We start from the raw sequence: 20,142 nt of genomic DNA, 5'->3' as shown, positions 1-20,142 counted from the left end.
TTTTTATTCTCATCTAGAGTACTTCTACATATTGTAGGTTTCTCCTCTGAGGACCAATATATAGTACCTTAGTTATTTATATTGAGTTTTTTTGATCATTTTTGAGTGCTTATCTTTTGGACCACTGTCCCTTTGGGCCAAATAATCACACTCAATTTTTGATTGTTTTTGTTTTGTTTTTTTTTTGCTAATTTTGTTACGTACTATCTATAGGCTCCTTGGTCACCATATTCTACATCATATCGCATAGTCTGATGTGTCAGTACACTAAGGAGGTTTTGGTTACGTGTTACCTAATCTAGGTTTTTAAGAATATTAGGATTAAAAGTTACATTTTAGCCTCTTATTATTTGCTTTGTACAAAGCCCAATAGTATAAAATTTTGTGACACACCTGTAGTGTCAATATGCTCACTGCACCCCTGTATGCATTCCTTCAAAGGTGCAATTTATAAAATGGGGTAACTGGTGGGAGGAGTCTGCTGTTATAGCACCTCAAGTCTTTGCCAATGTGACATGGCAGCCACAAACCATTCCAACTAAATTTGCACTCCAATATGGTGCTCATTCGCTTCTTCACTTTGTACTGTGCCTGAAAAGTAGTTTTTGACCACATATTGGGTATTGGCATACTCAGAAGAAATTGAACAACAAAGTATCAGGTCCACTATGTCCTGTTACCCTAATGAATTTGAAAAAAATGGGGATAAAGCAACAGTTTTGAGGTTAAAAATGTATATTTCATTTTCATGGCTCAACGTCATAAAATTCTGTGAAGCACCAGGGGGTTCAAAGTGCTCACCAAATATCTAGATAAATTCCTTGAGGGGTCTAGTTTCCAAAATGGGGTCACCTATGGAGGAGCTCTACTGTTTAGGCACCTCAGGGGCTCTCCAAATGCAACATGGCATCCGCTATCTATTCCAGACAATTTTCAGTTGAAAAATTCAAATGGAACATGTATGGTGCAATTTCTCTCCAATTACCAGCAGCATTTTTCTGGGGAAAAATGAAAATTTTCATTTTTTCCTTCCACATCGCTTTAGTTCCTGTGAAGCACCTAAAGGGTTAATAAAGTTCTTTGATGTGATCTTGAGCAGCTTTAGGGGTGCCATTTTTAGAAGGGTGTCAATTTTGGGTATTTTCTGTCACCTAGGCCTCTCAAAGTTGCTTAAAATGTGATGTGGTACCTAAAAAATGGTTTTCTAATTTTTGTTGGAAAATTGAGAAATTACTGATAAACTTTGAACGCTTCTAACTACCTAACAAAAAAAAAAGTTTCAAAGGTAAAGTAGATGTAAAGTAGACTTTGCTGGTGTAAAGTAGACATGTGGGAAATGTTCATTATTTACTTTTTTGGGTGACATAACTCTTTGGTTTCAGGGCATAGAAATTCAAAATTTGAAAATTGTGAAATTTTCTTAATTTTTACCAAATTTTGGCTTTTTTCACAAGTAAACGCAAAAAATATAGTCACAAATTTACCACTAACAAAGTACAACATGTCATAAAAAAAACAAACAATCTCAGAATCACTGAGTTCCGTTGAAGCATTCCAGAGTTATAACCTCATAAAGTGACAGTGGTCAGAATTAAAAAAAAAATTCCTGGTCAAGAAGATGAAAACCAGGCTCGGGGTCAAGGGGTTACTGTAGTCTCTGCCATGTTCACAGAACCATGAGGGTCAAGTGGGTCAAGGCTAAATTCATACTTGCATTCAGATGTACTGCTGGATCCACAACACTATGGGTACTCAATGGACCCCATTAAGTTACACAGAGGTCTGTCACATTACTTTGGGCTGTCTGTATTGATGAGAAAAATAGTAGTGCAGTAACATTTATTCTGTTAAATATAACATCGGGTCAAATTTGATGCAATGAATAGCAGTAAAGGCTCCGAAAGTAGTGCCAGCAGCCTTAACTTTTTTAGAAACTTATTAATAAAACAGGGGAAGTACCTGATAATGTACACAAATGAGATTAGTCATATTCGCCATCTCTCCCTGTAATGTTCAGGATGGTGGCAAAAACATCTCCCAGACTCCCAAAGGACTCAGCAAATTTTAAAGTGCACTTGTCACCAGGATTTTCCTATATAACCTAAAGCCAGTACTATACTGGCACTATCAGGCTGATTCTATACATACCCGTAGTTGTCAGGTTGGATGTATAGGTTTTGAAACAGAAGTAAAGTTTATAAAATGAACAGTTTATTGATTGGCAGCAGCTGCAAATAGCTGGGGTGGGGTTTGATAATGATTCCGGCCACCCTGCCTGTTGTCCCTCCCCCTATCTATTATTTATGCTAATTTCATTACAGAAGTGTTTTACTAATGGTTATGGGTAAATGATGGTGGCTAAAAGGACCTGTGCTTATGTCATACCCATGTGACCAGAAGGGGTGGGGCCTCAGCCAACATAGCTTATACCAGGAAGCAACATTATTTTTCTTTTGAATAAATCAGCAAACAGAAACGGTTCCGCACTACCTTGCTAAGCCCTTTACGACGCCAGGCAGGAGTAAGCTCATCGGGTCCTTATGTTGTGTGGGTCTCGGGTGCACGTAGACAAAGAGAAGATGAAATTGCAAGCATCCACAGAAGTAGAAATCCATGGCACATCCAGCGAGTATCCCAAAGGTGCTTTATTTATTTCCAAAGGTGCATTAAAATAGCGGGCAGAGGACCAAGTGCAGGTCTCCTGGGGATGTGCATTCTTAGGGGGGCTTTACACGTTGCGACATCGCTTCCAAAATATCGTTGGGGTCACGTCGTTAGTGACGCACATCCGGCGCCTGTAGCGACATCGCAACGTGTAAATCCTAGGTGCGACGATAAATGATCGCAAAAGCGTAGAAAATCGGTGATCTGTGTAGCGTCGTTCATTTTCATAATGTCGGGTCGACCGCAGGTACGATGTTGTTTGTCGTTCCTGCAGCTCCACACATCGCTGTGTGTAAAACCGCAGGAGCAACAAACATCACCTTACCTGCATCCTTATGGCAATGCGGAGGGCAGAAGGTGGGCGGTATGTTATGTCCCGCTCATCTCTGCCCCTTTGCTTCTATTGGCCGGCCGATTAGTGACGTTGCGGTGACGTCGCTGTGATGCCGAACGCACCTCCCCCTTGAAGGAGGGATAGTTCGGCAGTCACAGCGACGTCGCCGAGAAGGTAAGCGTGTGAAGCTGCCATAGCGATAATGTTTGCTATGGCAGCAATCACCACATATCGCATGTGCGACGGGGGCGGGTGCTATCGCGCTGGACATCACTAGCAATTGCTAGCGATGGTGCAACGTGTAAAGACTGCCTTACTGCATAAGAAATGCCACACCCTATTTGTACTAAATACAAGAGATTACATAAAAGCAAAAAGGGTTTGGCCCCCCTCTTAGTGAGCTGGGCATTTCATTCTGTGCATCTCATGACTGTGTCCTGTTGGGACCCGGTCACTCTCAGCCCTTATTCACATTGAGGAATTTTTTAGACCCATGGTAAGGTTTTAATATTAGAGAGTGTAGGTACTTTCCCCACCGGGTACACCTTGTCGTTGGTGGGATAGCTTTATGCTTTTTTTGATCAAAAACAGTGTTTAGTAAGTACCCTATGTTTACATGCACTATGCTTTTATCTAGTTACAGCAGGGTATATGTTCATAATTTTTCCCTTGGTTTTTCTTTGTCTTAGGCTAGTGCCACACATCCGTGCCTCCGGTATGTGTTTGGCATTTTTTACACGTACCGGCGGCACGGAGACACGTACAGCAATGCTACCCTATGGTAGCAGGCACACACACGTAAAACCACACGGAACGTGTGTCCGTGTGCGTTTGTACGTGTGTGCGCTTTTCAAAGAGCTGACATGTCCGTTTTTTCACCGGCAGCACGGGTGTCACACGGCCCGCACCCGTACCACACGGGTGTAGTGTGGATGCGGTCCCGTGTGACACGCGCCGGAGAAAACACACATGTCAGTGAAAAAAAACCAAAACATTAACTCACCTTCTCCAGCCCTCCTGTCTCTGCCGCTGCTGCCTCTTGCTGCCGACCGCCGCTCATTATTCTCATTGAATATTCACTTCACTGCCTGGCAGCAGCAGCAGCGGGGAGACGGGAGGGCTAGAGACCGAGGATCAGCACCACGGACAGCAGCGCGGACATCAGGAAGGACCAGGTGAGTATAATAATTACCGGTTCTACGTGTGCTATCGCGGATAGCACACGTAGAACACACGTGTCACGCACGTACCAGAGACACGTACTTACCTGCACGCAACACACAGGGAAAATACGTGTCTCTCGGCACGTGCGTGAATTTCACGTGAGTGTGGCAGAAGCCTTATGGCCAGTGTGACCATGAGCTCACAAGCTCCATGTATACCATCTCATACTTCGGCTCACTTTTTGGTTTTCAAGAATCTGCCAATTATCTTATTCAGATGTTGTGTTTAACGAGTTGACAAGTATGAGTTTAGTGCATTTAGTGCACATTAGACTAGAAGTACAAAGTAGGCCTCAATGATGAAAACTACATAAAAAATTAACTGGCTTTAGAAACCAATCGCAGTGCAGCTTTCATTTTTCTAGAGCAGTTTAAGAAATAGATTCTGGGCTCCTATTGGTTGCTAACTACAACCTAGACTAGTTTTCCTGTTTTAATTATTGAGGCCTAAGTTCACACATTTCTATCACTACATATGTAATAGTATGCCGTAAAAAGATGTTAGTTCCAAAATATGAGAAGCTGAGACAACGCAGTCACATAAATGATATAGTTAGCTCTTCATATATTTCACTATACAATATAATCCAGTCATTTTACTGGTCGGAAATTAACAAAATAGTGGTGCTGATTGCGACTCTCACCACCCAACACATTCACATGACAACCGGCCTTGTCTTGGACGTCAGTGTGCCACATTGGACGGTGCTGACTTGAGATATGTCATAGGGGCCTGTAAAGCCGAGAAAGCAAAGCACAACACCCTCGCCATTCTGGCAGCAGACAACTGAATACATTTTATACGACAGATTAATGAGATCCCACATATCACATCGTAAGACCTACAGCTGTCATTAAAATATGTCACAGCGTTTACATAGCCCTCTGCCACTTTAAGTGTAACCTTTTCCTGTCACAGTCGAATGCAGATCCCTTTTTTGCATTTTTCTATTTTTATCTAATAAATATATACAGATTAGATAAATTTGCCATAACCTGACAATATGCAAACCTCGAATTTTCCTGGCACTGTGACTTTTAACTACTCATGCCAAACCTGGAAAGCTGACATGCACTGCAGATTTAGATTTTGCTGCAGATGCATAGTGTATAAGACAGGGGGAAAAATACACAAAAATGTAAATCACAAATGAATAGGGTTTATAGAACATGGGCATTAGCGCAGTATTAGTGTCATGCAGTCGTTCCTTATGTTAGGATATTAATATGTCTCCTATCTTTAGAATGAAGGACACTGCAGTAACATTAAATGGATGTGATCAAGGAGAGAGAGCAAGACTTTCCCACACATCAGTGATACCGGATTGCAGAAACGTAAACTCAGGGTCACTTTATTAGGAGCAGCAAACATTGCAGAATCAGAATACAAATGCAAACTTAGCAAAAGTATAGAGGAGGTTGGAAGGGGCGAACGTCAATGCAGCATAATATGAGCCAGGAAGCAAGGAGCAAACATATTGTATATCACATAAAAGCCGGAAAACAAATCTACGTGCCCACCTTTGGCGTACACTTACCGTGGACTTGAATGATCCTGTCATGGTGCAGTGTGGAGTTCCTGGCATGATGATCAGCCCAACAGAAAGAGATTAGCACCAGGAAAAGTACCCTCTTCATCTTCGGATACTAAATGGATCTCCCTTCACTGAAAATGCATAACATAGAAAGAGGCTTGTGAAAACTGCTGCTCCCACTGCCTAACTTGTTACAGCATTACCATCAATGGGAAAATGCCTGACAACATTGCTTGTCCTGTTCTGCACTACAGAAGTTACAGCAACTGATATGAAACAAGGTAAATGTGGCCACAACCATCTATATAGTAGTGTCAGAGACATTTAACTTGAATTATTGCAGAGAACTTAATTACATTCTCACTCATTTATACATAATAGAATACCTAGATTGATTTTGCTAAAATAAATAATTTATAGTTGCACCAGGTCAATGAGAGATAAAATAGCTGCTAATTATTTTATCCATTTGCATCATTCGAATTAACCTGATATGTACCGTAGTGTAAAATCATGTCTTTCTACAGCATTGTAGTACTATACGCTACCACTGCAGTTGTACAGATTGATTCTCAATTCACCAGTACCTAGAATGCTGACACGTATATATAATGTGTATGGGAAATCGCTGCACTCAGCCTCTGCAGAGAGAATCTGATGGCTCACTGGCACAATAATTAGATAAAAAGGGTTAATGATGGTAAAGAGGGAAAATTTGACTAATAGTAATAATGTATGAAAGAGACTATAAAATGCCAATGTGCAAAGGGAGGATTAAAGGACAATATGTAACAAGATTTCCACATATTTGTATGATGAAATAAAACACCACATAGATAATACAATCCATGTAATAAATAATGCATACTATGTATATATATATATATATATATATATATATATATATATATATAAAATGTTCATACATAATAATGTATGTACGATGAATAAACATTTTTTTTCTTTTATTGATAGCCAAAAAGAATTTATCAGCTCCTGAGATACGAAGAGGTGTGATCTAATTAGACATTGTTTGCATAGATACAATATAGAAAAACTTTGATATGAAACCAAAAATGATCACAGAAACATTTAGAACATTTCATTTTTGGGACGTGTTGCGATTAATTGGATTTTTTATTTTACCCTGATTTATATTTGTTAAAGGGGTTGTCCTGTGAAAACAAGTTATCATCTACCTAACTTGCTGGTCAGTGGTAGTCTGAACATTGGGACCTGCAGTGAGAACTTTGAATGTTTATCCACAGTGGAGCACTTTTATCATCGTTACAACAGGGAGCGTCAGATTGGATGCTTAACTGCAGCTCTATTTCCTATGAAGACTCCAGAGAAAGCAAAGTGAGTTCTTGGCAGGTCCATATTGGTAATGAATGGAGTGGTGGTCAAACATGCACTCTGACACTCTATTCTATCGAGGATAAATGTGCCTGGTTATGCTGATCAGTGTGAATCCCCATAATCAGACTCCCATCGATCAACATATCACCTAGCCTGCGAATAGGTGAGAACTTCATTTCACCAGACAACCCTTTAAGCTTTAACAGAACACTTTTGAGCCTTCTATTGGAGACACAGGGCCCGATTTTTCAAATCTTTCACAATTAAATTCTGGAGTAAAAGCTTTAAAAAATTGCATGCCAGGTTTTCAAACTAGGGAGAAACTGAAGGAGCTTGGACGAGAAGAAGTACGGTGGGCTTTTAAGAGTAGTGAACAATGGTGGTCGCATTTCTGCCCCTCAAACACTAATTGCGTTCTTGTCTTCTAATGTGACTTGTAATGTAATGTGCCTGTGTAATGGAAGGTATAATGTACCATGTTTTTCAGATTATAATACGTACGTTTCCTCACTAAAGTTTGCGTGGAAAATAAGGGTTGCGTGTTATAATCCGAATGTAGTTTACCGTGGGAGAAGGAGAGGGGTCATAGGAGATGCTGTGGGCCACTGTGCTGCGGGCTCACTACAGGTGGTGCGCTGTGCTGCAGGTTGTGCTGCAGGCTGTGCTGGGGGCTGTTCTGTGGGCTGTAAGGCAGGGGCCGCCACTCTGAAAATGTTGGTGGTTCGGGCTTCAAATAATGGCGCTGAGAGTTAGTGCGTGCGGAAATGGAGCTCTCAGCTCAAGACCTCATCTGTACATGCACCACTTGATCTCCCTCCAGCAGACTTACGTAAAATGACACCCGGAGGTAGCGCTTGCGCAGATGAGATATCTGAGCCGAGAGCTCCATCTGCATACGCGCTGACTCTGGGTACTATTTCTTTGAAGCCTGCACCGCTGGCAGTTTCTGGATGCTCCTCCTGCCTCACAGTGCCCGTAGCAAGCATCTAGGAAACCCGCTGCACTGCCCTACTCCAGCACTGCCCTGCCTCTTGTGACCCCGATCCACCATCGCTGCCACCCCCCTTCAGTAAGACATCACTGGATTGCACTGGTGTGAAAAGCTTTATTCCGGTCATTATGGGACCCCTGAGGAGACTAAATGTGGGACTGCAGAAAGGGAAAGTGACTGTCATTGTACACTGTAATGCTGTACTGAATTGCACTGCGACTCATAGATCCAGTTAGATTGGACACAACTCAGAGGCAAGTTGAACTGTGCCTGGTAAAGTGAAAATGTCACATTTTGAAAGATATGTGCTCGCTAACTGGAGTATAAGATTGTGAATAACAATGAACTGTCCAAGTAAAGAATTGTGTTTTAAAGTAACCAATAGTGGCAGTATTGTGGCATACATGGGTTCACAGCCCACACGGTCAAAGTCCACCCAGCCAGGACCAGGCATATCTTGTAGCCCTCGACTAATGTCTCGCACAACTACTCTACACTTGGCATAGTTGGCAGGTTCAAACCTTGCCAACAGAATATCAGAGTGTTGCAGGAAAGACACTGGCTATGTTTAAGATGATGACCATTTTGAGGTCAAAGACCGCACTGAGTATAGGCCGTAATATGATGGATGGTGGCGCAGCTGTAAAAGAAAACTGCCAGTTGTAAGTGGCAATGAAGTGGAAGTGCATGAAAATCTGGCCAGTCCTGGAGAAGCTACCCCCATTGGAAGTGCCATGCCTGGAGATGCCAGCCCAAGATGATCTGTGACTGCCACTGTTGGACAAAGTGGAAGAAGAAGGTCTGCCCACTGCAACAATACAGCATGGAACAGGTGTAGACATGGAGGAAATGGGAAGGTCAGCCAGTAGAGACCCCATCTTGCCTGAGGCCGAGCTAAAAAGCTATTTAAGAATGGATGAGATGGTGTCATTTTGCGAAGAGAAGTTGGAGAGGAAAGAGAAAATGGAGAGTGCGAGTGCTGCCTCAGAGGATTTGAGTAGGACCAGGACTCAGGAAATCCCTCCCGTGGGGGCAATACTCTGACACTACATCGACCCACTTCTCCAGGGGGCAGTACTAGTAAGTGTGGTGCCTAGGCCCACATTCAAATCACCTGCAGTAGTTTATTCTTCTAGTTAATGTTTGTCCTGTCAATGAGCTGGGGCAGACATCTCTAATTGCTTGGGGGACTATTTTCATCCAGGTGGCTCTGAAGTCCATGGACTTTGATTGTGGGTGGGGCATACTACCAGCCTCAGAGCTCTAAGTTACTCTGAATCCTGGTGATGCCCATATCAACCCTGGCCTGAGGCAATTCCTAACAGCATGGCAGACACTTGAAGAAGAAGAGGACTTAGATGACTGAAGACCCTAGTTGTTCCAGTTGCACTCTCAACGGGTATAGTTGCTTAAGTACCCAAGAAATTTCATATCTGGGACTCTCTGCTGTTGTTGTGACTTTTCCCTTTGTTTTGTTGATAGGTTCTGAGTCGTGAGAGGGTTCTACACCTTTTGCCGTGGACTTTGCTCAACTAGCCATGGACTGTGCTCTAATGCCTCATGGACTGTGTCCCAAAACCCCCTGATGGACTCTGCCTTACCCCATCCTGGACTGTTCCCTCAGACTGCATGGGCTGTGTGCTACATTTGTCTACTGGCCAACCAGTTAAAGTACACTTGGATAGTTCCAAGGTTGCACCAACCCAGAAAAAGACGATGTCACTCACCTTCCGGAGCGCGACTGTTACTTATGTTTTGTGTGATGTGGTTGGTGTCTTCCAGGTCATCGCATTGTCGAGGACAACCATAGTTAAAAAGGGGAGGAATGCAAGAGTGGTGGACAAAGGTGGTTGCGCCTCTGTAATGTGAATTTTAATGTAATGTGATGTTCCCGTGTAATGTAATGCATAATGTATGTTATGATATTATAATATATAATGTAGAATTTGAAAATGTAATGAACATGAAATGTATAGTATTTATGTAAAAATGTAACATTCTGAAAGATATATGACCACTATTCAGCACTATTCAGTTGTCTGAATGAGGCTCTCAAAGAGGTGCATGTTGCGACCTCGGGCAAGCTTCAGGAAACACTATAGTTGCCATCAGATCACAGATCAATGGCAACCGCTGCCGAGACACCCCATCCTGTGACCCTCCTGAGTCGCTCCACTACAGCACCACCCCCGCAACCCGCCATGACACCCCCGCAGCCCACTGGCAGATCAATGGTATCCGCCGTGACACCCCCAGGCCCACAGTATCGACGACCCTCATGAACCGCAACACCCCTCCTCTGAGCCAGCAGCATCGCTGACCCTGCCTCCTGTGATCTTCCTGAGCCGCTCCACCACTGCCACTCCCCCCTGGTGAGCATTAGGATTAAAACGCACTAGGATAATAAGACAGACCCTCATTTAAACATTAAAAAATTATTTTTTCCTATTTTTCTCCTCTAAATTTGGAGTGCGTCTTATAATCCGGTGCGTCTTATAAAACGAAATATACGGTATATACTGCATTTTAGATTTCATTATAGACTTCATACTAACATTTGCATAAAAAAAGCTGCAGATTTTCTTGTTTCTCTAGTTTCTGCATTTCTATTTTTTTCTTAAATTGATAATGCAGAGCGAGAGCCTGAGAATGTGCTCATGTACAACTTCATTTGTCAGATAATGTCGACATCAGATTTCATTGAGCAGAAAAAGTTCATTCTAATGCGATAAAAAGGTGAAAAAGGTGAATGCTTGGAGGCAGCTGGTAAACTCAGCAAATTAGTTTGATGCTGCAGAAATGGCGTGTCATCGGTCACATATCTGTATGTGTAATACATATCTGTATTCTGTGAGATCATCACTGTAAATGCAGTCTACGGATGAAAATAGAAAAAACTTGTTGGATAATCAGATCCTTATTCTGTAAGAATATATATGCGTTCCTAGTGTATGAGCACCAATGTTCAGTAGTTAATGTTTCAGTATAAGGAGACAAGAAAATTGAGCCTACTAATACAATTTCACATGTTGAGAAATCTATCATTTAAACCAAATGCAAAAATGTTTGCTTTTCAATTTAACATGTAGGATAACGCTATAAAAGCTTAGTATGGTGAATCTTTGCTGGTGTCTCAAGCATCTGAGTTCACATCTGGGTTAAGAATAACGTTTTTCTGTTCCATCTTAGAAGCGGAAAAATGGAATTCAATCTTGTGATGGATCCACACATAATGGAAAATAAAAGCGCCTGAAATACCCTATTGACGTATAATGGGTTATGTTGGGTTCCATTATGGTGTCTGCGCTACATTTTCTGGTGAATTTGATGAAATCTGTAACTTAGGCTCATAGAGAAACCTCCGACACAGATGTGATCAAAGCCTTAAAGCATGATTCCATAGATCAATAAGCAAGAAATGAGCATTCATAAGCACACTCTTCCCCAATTATTGGCCTATGTATGCATGCCGCCATTCAGCTGAACAAAACGCTCATTCCTAGGTGGATCTGATCATTTATGCCAGCATACCAATCAGCACTATGAAAAAAGGAGAGTTGCTGGCAACAACCCTCTTCTTGTATGAGCAGAAAACAATAGTATTTATGAAAGGGCTGTTGCCGTATAATGTTCTTGCACCTTGTAACGATCCTATTTCTAACGCGTCTTCAGTTTTTATTGTTACCCCGATTAATTGCTTTGCTAATTTCAGCATTTTTATTTTCATTATTTACCAGAAAAATCTTTTTCTCATAAATGCTTTTCTACAAAGCTATCACAATTAACTTTATTTCATACCATTCATAACATGCTGGATTGCCAACCATCTAAAAATTACAGAACTGTAAAAATAGGGCACTTTTTGCTTTGTCCGTAAAAAAAATCCAAGAGCTCCATCTGCACACTCACCCGCTCCCGGCGCCATCATTTGAATCGGGACTGTGGACACACTGTAACACAGGGTAACCTGCTGCACAGCCACCCGCCCGCACAGAGTAGCAGCCAGGAGGCTGCCCGCCCGCCCGCACAGAGTAGCAGCCAGGAGGCTGCCCGCCTACCTGCACAGAGAGGCAGCCGGCACCAACAGGCACCCGGCTGCTGCCCGCACGGAGGCACAGGCACCCGGCTGCAGCCCCAATAGAGGCACAGGCACTCGGCTGCAGCCCGCATAGAGGCACAGGCACCCGGCTGCCGCCCGCACGGAGGCACAGGCACCCGACTGCCACCCGCACAGGCACCCGACTGCCGCCCGCACAGGTACCCGGCTGCCACCCGCACGCAAGCACAGGTACCCGGCCGCTTGCACGCAGCCAAAGGCACCCGGTCACCCTATCGCCGCACTGACAGGACCCCAGTTAAAACTATATTCGGATTTTAAGACGCACCCCTCATTTTCCTCCCAAATTTTTGTGAGGAAAAGTGCGTCTTATAATCCGAAAAATACAGTAATTCTGCTCAATATTAAGTGATACAATTAATTAATTAATAAAAATATTGTGCAGTATTAAATTTCAATCCATTGGTTCAGCCCACCAAACCAGTCAGAATCTCTCATGTTGCCTCTCAGGAAAATGAATTGCCCATACCTGGCTGTAGACATGTATCACTTCTAATCATAATGATTTATGGTTTTACAATGTATCTATAAAAAAAATATAGTCTGTCTGTGATTATTTGATAAGCTGTCCAGAAAAAAATAAATGTCAAATTAGCAACCCTGATGACATATCCAAATATATCAGTAAATAACACCGAAATCTGTGTTTAATAATCGTGTTATACCTGTAACCCATGACAACGGCCGTCAACTACATTCAGGAATCAGATGTTTTATAAGCATCATACGTACAGATTGTTATGGATGCTATGTCAAATAGATGTGCTCTTGATACAGGAATTAAAACGGAAGTGTACTTTCAAGACATTTTAAATGAATTAATAAATAGTACATGCAAATATTACAATCTTTGTAATATATCTCATCACATAAATGAACTTCCTTCCCATTTGTCAGACACTTCTTTTCCCTCATGCCTTTTGTATTTGTCATCCAGATTAGCTCAAATCTGCCTTTTCCACACAAAACAGACTGCTTGTTATGTGTCACACTAGGTACGGGGAAGAACCAAGCGAATGAAGAAAGGGAATCAGAAACCCTGTGTCTAGGGAGAGGGAAGATGGTGACACCTGAATGAACCTACTGATGGTCCCTCAGTACCCTAGATAGCTTCAGCACCTATGCGCTGAGCTTCATACCTGACCCTAGGTATCCCTCGTGCTAGGCCCTAAATAGGAAACGGATGGGATGAGCTTTTCGTCAACCTCACTAAACAACAACATAAGACACAAGGGGGACACACAGGGGGGAAAGCACAAACTACTAATCTACAGATGATTCAGGTTGAGGTTCAGCAGAGCTTTCAGCAACGATACCACAGAGGAGTCCAAACCACCTGCGCCTGCTTGCAACCTCGGCTTGAAGGAACTGAAAATATCACCAACACAGTCCAAAGGAAGGAAGGGGTATTTAAACACCAAGGGAATACTGAAATACTGACAATCAACAGCTGGGTGGAAGTCAAACTCATGCTGAGTCCAAAAGGGAGAGAGATGAATCCAGCAGGAAAGCTACCTGTACCAATGAATACTGACAGCAGGAACAATGGAAAGTCAGGGGGCATTCTATGCAGCCCGACGCTGTGACCTTCTCTGGCCAGAAACCACATGACTGTCTGTCAAATGTGACACACCCGTGACATTATGTGACAGATTACATTATATTCCATGGAGGGGGTAGGATAAGTGAGGAGCAGGGAGAGAAAACAGGTAGAAGAAAACAGAAAAATTTTGCAGAGCTTTTTAACAAGTCTTTTACCTCATAGTATAACTTAAATCTGATCAACACAGCTGAGCAATCATATATAATTTATTTAATGCTACTGTAGCTTATCTCTGTGTGCTAAAAATTTATTGAGAAGCAGGAATTACTCGCTGTGCGTTTTGGTGTGTGGTAGAGAAAATTGCAGCTAGTCTCCTTCTACCAGCACGCCCGTGCATTGCAAAGAGGAGATGCAGCATGCAAAAGGGAAACCTGATAAAAATCCAGGATCCAGATCATATACTCGTATGCCAGATAGTGGCATTCCTCATGTACACACACAAGAGTGCTTTTTCAAAAAAGTTACTTGTAAGTATGTTTACCTTTTAATGCTTTATCTACGCAGTGACACTATTTACACAACATGATGATCGGTGTGCTTCCTTGGACTGGAGTGCTTCCTGTTGGTTACATGTGACTTTTGACCCAATAGGCTTTAAAGTAAGCCATGTGCAACTTGTATAACATGATGCAGAGCAGCAGTTGTGAGTGAGGTCAGCATCTTCTAGCGCCCTGGCATGCTACATGAAGATAGCGGTGTGGAGACATGGGGCTCAGTGGGTGCTCTTGTCTTTAGAAAGACAGCGTGGCTCAGGGCTCATCCCAACTGAACGCCGGCCTCCCTAACCGTGGGCGTAACATTACTCAGACAACACAGGGTGAGGGACCCACAATAATTAGACTTTATTGGATCCCCAAACAATTAACGGCACATAACACATAACCAGCAAAACACAAATGTAACAGGCAACAGAGTCTCACCCTTCCGCTGGCTCACCAGGGATTTAGAATGTCCATGCCTCAGAGGTTCCAGGGCTATTAACTCCAATCCAGCAGCACCCCACTTTTGGCGGGCACCCACCGAGAAAGGAATAATGCCAGATTTAGGAAGCTGTCTGAGGTCTGCAAAGTCTGTATCAGGTGACTTAACTGTCCCAACCTGAGTGTCCTCCTTAGGTAGTCCTGGTATGATGATACAATCCTGGCAGCCGGAGTCGAAATCCCTAGGCTGTGGATATGGTCTCCAACCGGAACCGGAGTCCCTAGATTGAAGCCATAAGATATCCTGATCTTCTAGCCAGCTCCAAAGAGCTTAGACTGGATCCATCAGCATCCATCAACCTGGTGGCTTAAAGAAGTCCCTTTTATAGCCACAGCCTTCCACTTGGATACACTGCATCCTCATCGATTGGTTGGACAAGATCGCCTCTCCCATTGGATGAATCTCAAGCTGCATGGACAATGTTCATCCAAATGATGTCTACAGAAAGACTGAGGATATCTACATGGAGCCTGCAAGTCTCCGACTAGACAATGGCTACTAAGGTAATTACATTAGCAATACACAACTACATTACAAGGATTACTGGAAGAGTCGGGTCCCAAACAATAGTTAAGCAAACATGAGTTACCACACAGTAGAGCAATACGTCTGGCTGAATGTTAAGAAACTTTAATCCATGAGAGTCCATGTCGTCACAAGCGGTCCTAGCTGGATGTGTAATTTTGCATTAAGGAGGTGATATGCCTTTACAGGCAGCTTTAAAAATCTGAGTTTACTCAACAGTAACTGGATGACAACTACATACCTTTAGGCCCAGTCACACTAAACAACATCGCTAGCAACATCGCTAGCAATATCGCTGCTAACGAACAACTTTTGTGACGTAACAGCGATGTTGCTACTGATGTTGCTGTGTGTGACATCCAGCAACAACCTGGCCCCTGCTGTGAGGTCGTTGGTTGTTGCTGAATGTCCTGGGCCATTTTTTAGTTGTTGCTCTCCCGCTGTGAAGCACACATCGCTGTGTGTGACAGCGACAGAGCAACAACTAAATGTGCAGGCAGCAGGAGCCGGCTTCTGCGGACTCTGGTAACCACAGTAAACATCGGGTAACCAAGATGCCCTTACCTTGGTTACCCGATATTTACCTTCGTTACCAGCATCCGCCGCTCTCAGCTGTCAGTGCCGGCTCCTGCTCTGTGCACATGTAGCTGCAGTACACATCGGGCAATTAACCCCATGTGTACTGTAGCTAGGAGAGCAGGGAGCCAGTGCTAAGCAGTGTGCGCGGCTCCCTGCTCTCTGCACATGTAGCTGCAGTACACATCGGGTAATTAACCCCATGTGTACTGTAGCTAGGAGAGCAGGGAGCCAGTGCTAACCAGTGTGTGCGGCTCCCTGCTCTCTGCACATGTAGCTGCAGTACACATCGGGTAATTAACCCCATGTTTACAGTAGCTAGGAGAGCAGGGAGCCAGTGCTAAGCAGTGTGCGCGGCTCCCTGCTCTCTGCACATGTAGGTCAGCTACATGTGCAGAGAGCAGGGAGCCGCACACACTGCTTAGCACTGGCTCCCTGCTCTTCTAGCTACAGTACACATTGGGTTAATTACCCAATGTGTACTGCAGCTACAGTAGCTGCAGTACACATTGGGTAATTAACCCCATGTGTACTGTAGCTAGGAGAGCAGGGAGCCAGCGCTAAGCGGTGTGCGCTGGTAACCAAGGTAAATATCGGGTTGGTTACCCGATATTAACCTTAGTTACCAAGCGCAGCATCGCTTCCACGCAGCGCTGCTGGCTGGGGGCTGGTCACTGGTTGCTGGTGAGCTCACCAGCAACTCGTGTAGCCACGCTCCAGCGATCCCTGCCAGGTCAGGTTGCTTTTGGGATCACTGAAGTGTCGCAGTGTGACATCTCACCAGCAACCTCCTAGCAACTTACCAGCGATCCCTATTAGGTTGGATCGTTGTTGGGATCGCTGGTAAGTTGTTTAGTGTGACTGGGCCTTTAGATAGCAGGTACTTATCTTCTCGAATGTTTTGTTAACGCAGATCATTTCACATTCAATTCACTTCCTCTACTTCACCTGTTCCAGACTCCACTAATCTTAGGCGGGCTTTGCACACTACGACATCGCAGGTGCGATGTCGGTGGGGTCAAATCGAAAGTGACGCACTTCCTGCGTCGCAGTCGACATCGTAGTGTGCAAATCCTTGACGATATGATTAACAAGCGCAAAAGCGTCGTTATCGTATCATCGGTGTAGGGTCCAACATTTCCATTATGCCGGTGCAGCGACGGTACAATGTTGTTCCTCGTTCCAGCAGGCAGCACACATCGCTGTGTGTGAAGCCGCTGGAGCGAGGAACATCTCCTACCTGTGTCCTGGCTGCAATGCGGAAGGAAGGAGGTGGGCGGGATGTTTACATCCCGCTCATCTCCGCCTCTCCGCTCCTATTGGCCGCCTGCTGTGTGACGTCGCTGTGATGCCGCACGACCTGCCCCCTTAGGAAGGAGGCGGGTCGCCGGCCAGATCGACGTCGCAGGGCAGGTGAGTGCATGTGAAGCTGCCGTAGCGATAATGTTCGCTACGCCAGCAATCACAAGATATCGCTGCTGCGACGGGGGTGGGTACTATCACGCTCGGCATCGCAAGCATCGGCTTGCGATGTCGAAGCGTGCAAAGTACCCCTTACTTGTTTCACCACAATCCAGTCTAGCACCACAGTACAGTCAATGAAAGTCATAAGGGGGCTTTACACACTACGATATCGTTAATGTTTTATCGTCAGGGTCACGTTATTAGTGACACACATCCGGCGTCATTAACGATATCGCAGCGTGTGACACTGACCAGCGACCTTAAGTGACCTCAAAAATGGTGAAAATCGTTCACCATAGAGCTGGTCGTCCCAAAATTAAAAATTGGTAATGGTTGATTATCGATGTGGTTTGTCGCTCCTGCGGCAGCATACATCGCTGTGTGTGACACCGTAGGAGCGAGGAACGTCTCCTTACCTGCCGCCGGCCTCAATGCGGAAGGAAGGAGGTGGTAAGTGCGTGTGACGCTGCCGTAGCGAGAATGTTCACTGCGGCAGCGATCACACGAAATCGCATGCACGACGGGGGCGGGTGCTTTTGCATACGATATTGCTAGCAATTGCTAGCAATATCGTAGCGTGTAAAGCCCACTATATTCTCTTTTAGGGGGTTCCGCTTTCTCTGCCTCTTAAAGGGATAACTTGCCAATTTGGCCATACCTAGTTTGCAGCTTACTGATGGCTTAGGGAACTCCTTCCCGAGGCACTCACTTCATTTCACTTTCAGCTCTGTCTTGCAGCAGGACCAAACTCACTCAGTCACTTTAGCCTACAAATCAGTCTTGTGACCTGTCTCCCATAGATAACTCTGTAACTCAGTTCACTCTTTCTCTCTCCGTTATGCTATCCTAAAGATCTCACTATCCATGTCCTTGGTCTCCACTCTGACTAGGGACACCCACGTCATGCGGCTTTCTTAGGTCTGCTTCACTGTAATCCGTGGTCCTATCTGATGTTCTGACAGGAAACCATCCTCTGTCCCAGCTCTAGCCTCTCCGATTATGGGCCAGTCACAACTGTTAACTGTTTCTTACTCTATTCACCTGTTGGTGAGCAGAACACTGCTTTATCCTAGTACGGTGCAAAACATTACAATATATCACAACACAATTCACATTACAAAATAACGCACATGTGACGCTTTGGACTATCAGGTCGTCACAGTGTATTGTATAATCTGCCCTCCCGTGCAATATTGTCAGGACCAGGTGGACGGGCAGACCCAGGAGGTGGATCCACTGGGCCGAACTCCTAGATGGTGGTAAGGGGTCCGGTAGCTGGAGCACTATAGGCAGCAGAACAGTCCGTGCACACGAGTATAGCGGAGAAGTCCCTGGGACCACGGAGTCACAGATGGTAGTCCGGGTGACGCAGCTCCGGTTCGGAAGCCGAGAAGATGTCAGGCGGGGTCCGGAACCTTTGGAGCGAGATGACGGGTCACCGCAGGGATCTGAGATGGTACGGACTGTCAGGATGGCAGATGGACAGCATTCGGGGTTCGGGATTCGGCAGGACCGGATGGCGAGGCAGGCACGGCTCTACAAGAGAGATAGGTGAGTATATCACAGCGACACCAGGAGACCTGACTCCTAGCTTAAGAAACACGAAGATCAGGCCCCGCCCCCTTGGACATTAAACCCCTTTGTACCCTGTACCTGTTTGCATCATTTCCTGTTAATGGACGCTGGCCCTTTAAGAAAGGGTCAATGACCGCGCGCGCGCCCTAATGCGCATGCGCGCGGCCCGAGTGCCAGAAGCCAGAGCAGGAAGCTGCGAGGAGGAAGCAGCAGGACCGGGCTGGGGCTGGGAAGCCGACGGGCGCCGGGAGCGGGGACCAGGACGCCGGGGACGCGCCGGCAATGGCTGCAGGAGAGCGGGGAGCGGCGGTGACCGGACCGAGGACCCGGGAAGCGAGGCAGGGGAGCCGGGGAGTGTGACAGGTGAGCCGGAGGGCAGCGCAGGGGACCCGGGGAGCGTGACAGTACCCCCCCCCCCCACGCCCCCCTCCCCGCAACCGGGACAGGAAGGCACGGATCAGCGGTGTACCCACATTCTCCCGGGGCTCCCAGGACCTATCCTCAGGACCATACCCTGCCCAGTCCACCAGGAAGAACTGTCGACCCCGTACGGTCTTCATGGCCACGATATCCCTTACCGCATAGATGTCATCATCGGCAATAGGAGGAGGAGCCGAACTGGCAGCAGCGGAGAAGGGACCAAGGACAACCGGCTTGAGCAGGGAGACGTGGAATGAGTTGGGTATCCTCATCGTGGCCGGGAGCTGTAGCTTGTAGGAGACCTCATTGATCTTGTTGAGGACTTTAAACGGCCCGATGTAGCGAGGACCCAGCTTGTAGGATGGTATCTTCAATCGGACGTACTTGGAAGCAAGCCAGACTAGATCTCCAGGAGAGAAACACGGAGGGTCCAGACGTCTCTTGTCTGCGTGTCTCTTCATCCGCAGGGAAGCACGCCCAAGGGACGCCTTGACAGAGTCCCAAATGGTTGCAAAGTCACGGGCTACAGTATCAGCAGCAGGGACATCCGAAGAAGGGGATACAGGCAATGGGACGGAAGGCTGAAGTCCGTAAACGACATGGAAGGGAGAGCTGGAGGACGACTCACTGACGTGGTGGTTATGGGAGAATTCAGCCCAAGGAAGAAGCGTGGACCAGTCGTCGTGATGGGCGTTGACATAGTGACGTAAGAAGGAGGTCAAGATTTGATTGACCCTCTCCACTTGGCCATTAGACTGAGGATGGTAGGCAGAAG

The 20,142-nt window shown here is 45.3% G+C and overlaps 1 protein-coding gene and 1 long non-coding RNA gene across 4 annotated transcripts in view; one reads left to right on the top strand and one right to left on the bottom strand.

The window, feature by feature from the left end:
• Window positions 1-20,142, bottom strand: part of HAPLN1 (hyaluronan and proteoglycan link protein 1) — a 180,385-nt gene that overhangs the window by 75,940 nt on the left and 84,303 nt on the right. Inside the window, exons 1-2 of one of the 3 annotated variants that reach the window (XM_075325135.1) lie at window positions 6,256-6,305; window positions 5,760-5,887 (exon numbers count right to left, since the gene is read on the bottom strand). In XM_075325135.1, the coding sequence (XP_075181250.1) occupies window positions 5,760-5,859 (100 nt within the window). In that variant the 5' untranslated portion in view covers window positions 5,860-5,887; window positions 6,256-6,305. Of the gene's footprint in view, window positions 1-5,759; window positions 6,010-6,255; window positions 6,306-20,142 lie in introns of those variants that run through there. The other 2 variants (XM_075325133.1, XM_075325132.1) reach the window with 2 other exon arrangements.
• The window catches only part of LOC142253865 (uncharacterized), a 44,727-nt gene continuing 30,121 nt past the window's right edge, over window positions 5,537-20,142 (top strand). Inside the window, exon 1 of the long non-coding RNA XR_012726900.1 lies at window positions 5,537-6,037. This is a non-coding gene — a long non-coding RNA (uncharacterized LOC142253865). The remainder of the gene's footprint in view (window positions 6,038-20,142) is intronic.

The sequence above is a fragment of the Anomaloglossus baeobatrachus genome, chromosome 1 (assembly GCF_048569485.1).
Source record: "Anomaloglossus baeobatrachus isolate aAnoBae1 chromosome 1, aAnoBae1.hap1, whole genome shotgun sequence".
Lineage (NCBI taxonomy): Eukaryota > Metazoa > Chordata > Amphibia > Anura > Aromobatidae > Anomaloglossus > Anomaloglossus baeobatrachus.
The sequence above is the reverse complement of the archived record's forward strand: the minus strand, read 5'-3'. Positions and strand labels throughout refer to the sequence as shown.